Here is a 1495-nt window from a genome sequence, read left to right on the forward strand (position 1 = left end):
GGCCACATCCTACCCCGGCATTCCGCAGCCTGAGGTGGGACACTGGGAGCCATGGTCCCCCTCCAAGCACTCATCCCTGTTTCCCAGAACAACAATGTGGAGAACCCCAGCTGTGCTGGCATCGAGGGTGTGCTGGAGTCCTACCTCCAGAGCCTGCGCACCGTCCAGCTCTATGGTCCTACCAACTTTGCCCCCATCATCAACCAGGTGGCTGGGTGAGCACTGGGGAACTCTCCCCTTTGCCATCCCCAAATGTGATTCCACAGCAGGACCAGCTGCCCCACACCAGTGGGGTGCTGGAGAGACCCCATCCCTTGTCTCCACAGGACAGCCGCCCAGGTGACCGACGGCTCGCAGTACCATGTCCTCCTCATCATCACCGACGGTGTCATCTCTGACATGCTGCAGACCAAGGAAGCCATTGTCACTGTAAGTGCACCCTCGTTGCCATGAGTTCACCCCACATTGGGTACTGCCCTGGCTGACACTGCCTCTGCTCCACAGGCTTCTTCCCTGCCCATGTCCATCATCATTGTGGGAGTGGGTCCGGCTGAGTTTGAGGGTGAGTTGGGACTTGGGGACACCAGGGAAAGGGGATAGAAACATCATCCCTTCCTCTGGGGCACCAAGACACCCAAAGGGATGGTGTTTCTGTCCCTGGTGTCCACCCCACCGAGGCTCGGTGACACTAGCTGTCACCCCCAGCCATGGAGGAACTGGATGGTGACGAGGTACGGTTGTCGTCCCGGGGACGGTACGCCGAGAGGGACATTGTACAGGTAACACCAGCACTGAGCCCAGCCCCACCATGGGCAAGAGATGCTCAGCCCCCCCTTGCTGACCCTGCAGCCACAGGGTTGTTTCCAGCTGGGCTGCAAACTTCTTACCCTCATAGTTTGTGCCATTTCGGGACTACGTGGACGACTCGGGCAACCAGGTGCTGAGCATGGCCCGCCTGGCCAAGGATGTGCTGGCTGAGATCCCTGAGCAGCTGCTCTCCTACATGAAGACCCGTGACATCAAGCCTCGCCGGGCGGACCCTGAGTAGCACCTCCATGAGCTGTGGGGCTGGTGGGGTGAGGATGTGCCACCTTTCTTCTGCCAGTGGCCAGGGCTTAGCCATGGAGATGTGGCCCCACAAAGGAAATAATCAGCTACTTGTGGTTGGTGAAAACAAAGCTGGGAACCTCTTCTGGCAGAGAGACCACGGGGCTGGATGTCTCTGTCCACCCCCTCCTCCTGCCTGGTGTCCAGCAGCACGGCAGGGCTGGCTTGGATCGTGCCAGCCCTCGGCCGTGGCAGGGCCAGCGCCTGTGCCCAGGCTGTTGGGGGCCACGATGTGTGTGTGTGTCCCAGGAGGGCAGCCTGGCACCTGCCTCAGGGCAAGGCTGACCCTGGGTGCCTGCTGTGGGTCCCACCCCCGCTGCAAACTGGGGCAGGGGCCTCACACTGCTCCTGCCTGCACCCCATTCCTGCCTGCATCCTGCTCCTGCCT

At 61.1% G+C, this 1495-nt stretch overlaps 1 protein-coding gene across 1 annotated transcript in view; it reads left to right on the forward strand.

Moving 5' to 3' along the window:
- CPNE9 (copine family member IX) overlaps positions 1–1048 on the forward strand; it is a gene marked incomplete at its 5' end in the record, with an annotated part of 4506 nt that extends 3458 nt beyond the window's left edge. The window contains 5 exons of the mRNA XM_009079041.1: positions 88–215; positions 327–429; positions 505–562; positions 706–779; positions 896–1048. Of these exons, the coding sequence (XP_009077289.1) occupies positions 88–215; positions 327–429; positions 505–562; positions 706–779; positions 896–1048 (516 nt within the window). The remainder of the gene's footprint in view (positions 1–87; positions 216–326; positions 430–504; positions 563–705; positions 780–895) is intronic.
- Positions 1049–1495: the final 447 nt, after the last annotated feature.

Source organism: Acanthisitta chloris, unplaced genomic scaffold (assembly GCF_000695815.1).
Source record: "Acanthisitta chloris isolate BGI_N310 unplaced genomic scaffold, ASM69581v1 scaffold30917, whole genome shotgun sequence".
Lineage (NCBI taxonomy): Eukaryota > Metazoa > Chordata > Aves > Passeriformes > Acanthisittidae > Acanthisitta > Acanthisitta chloris.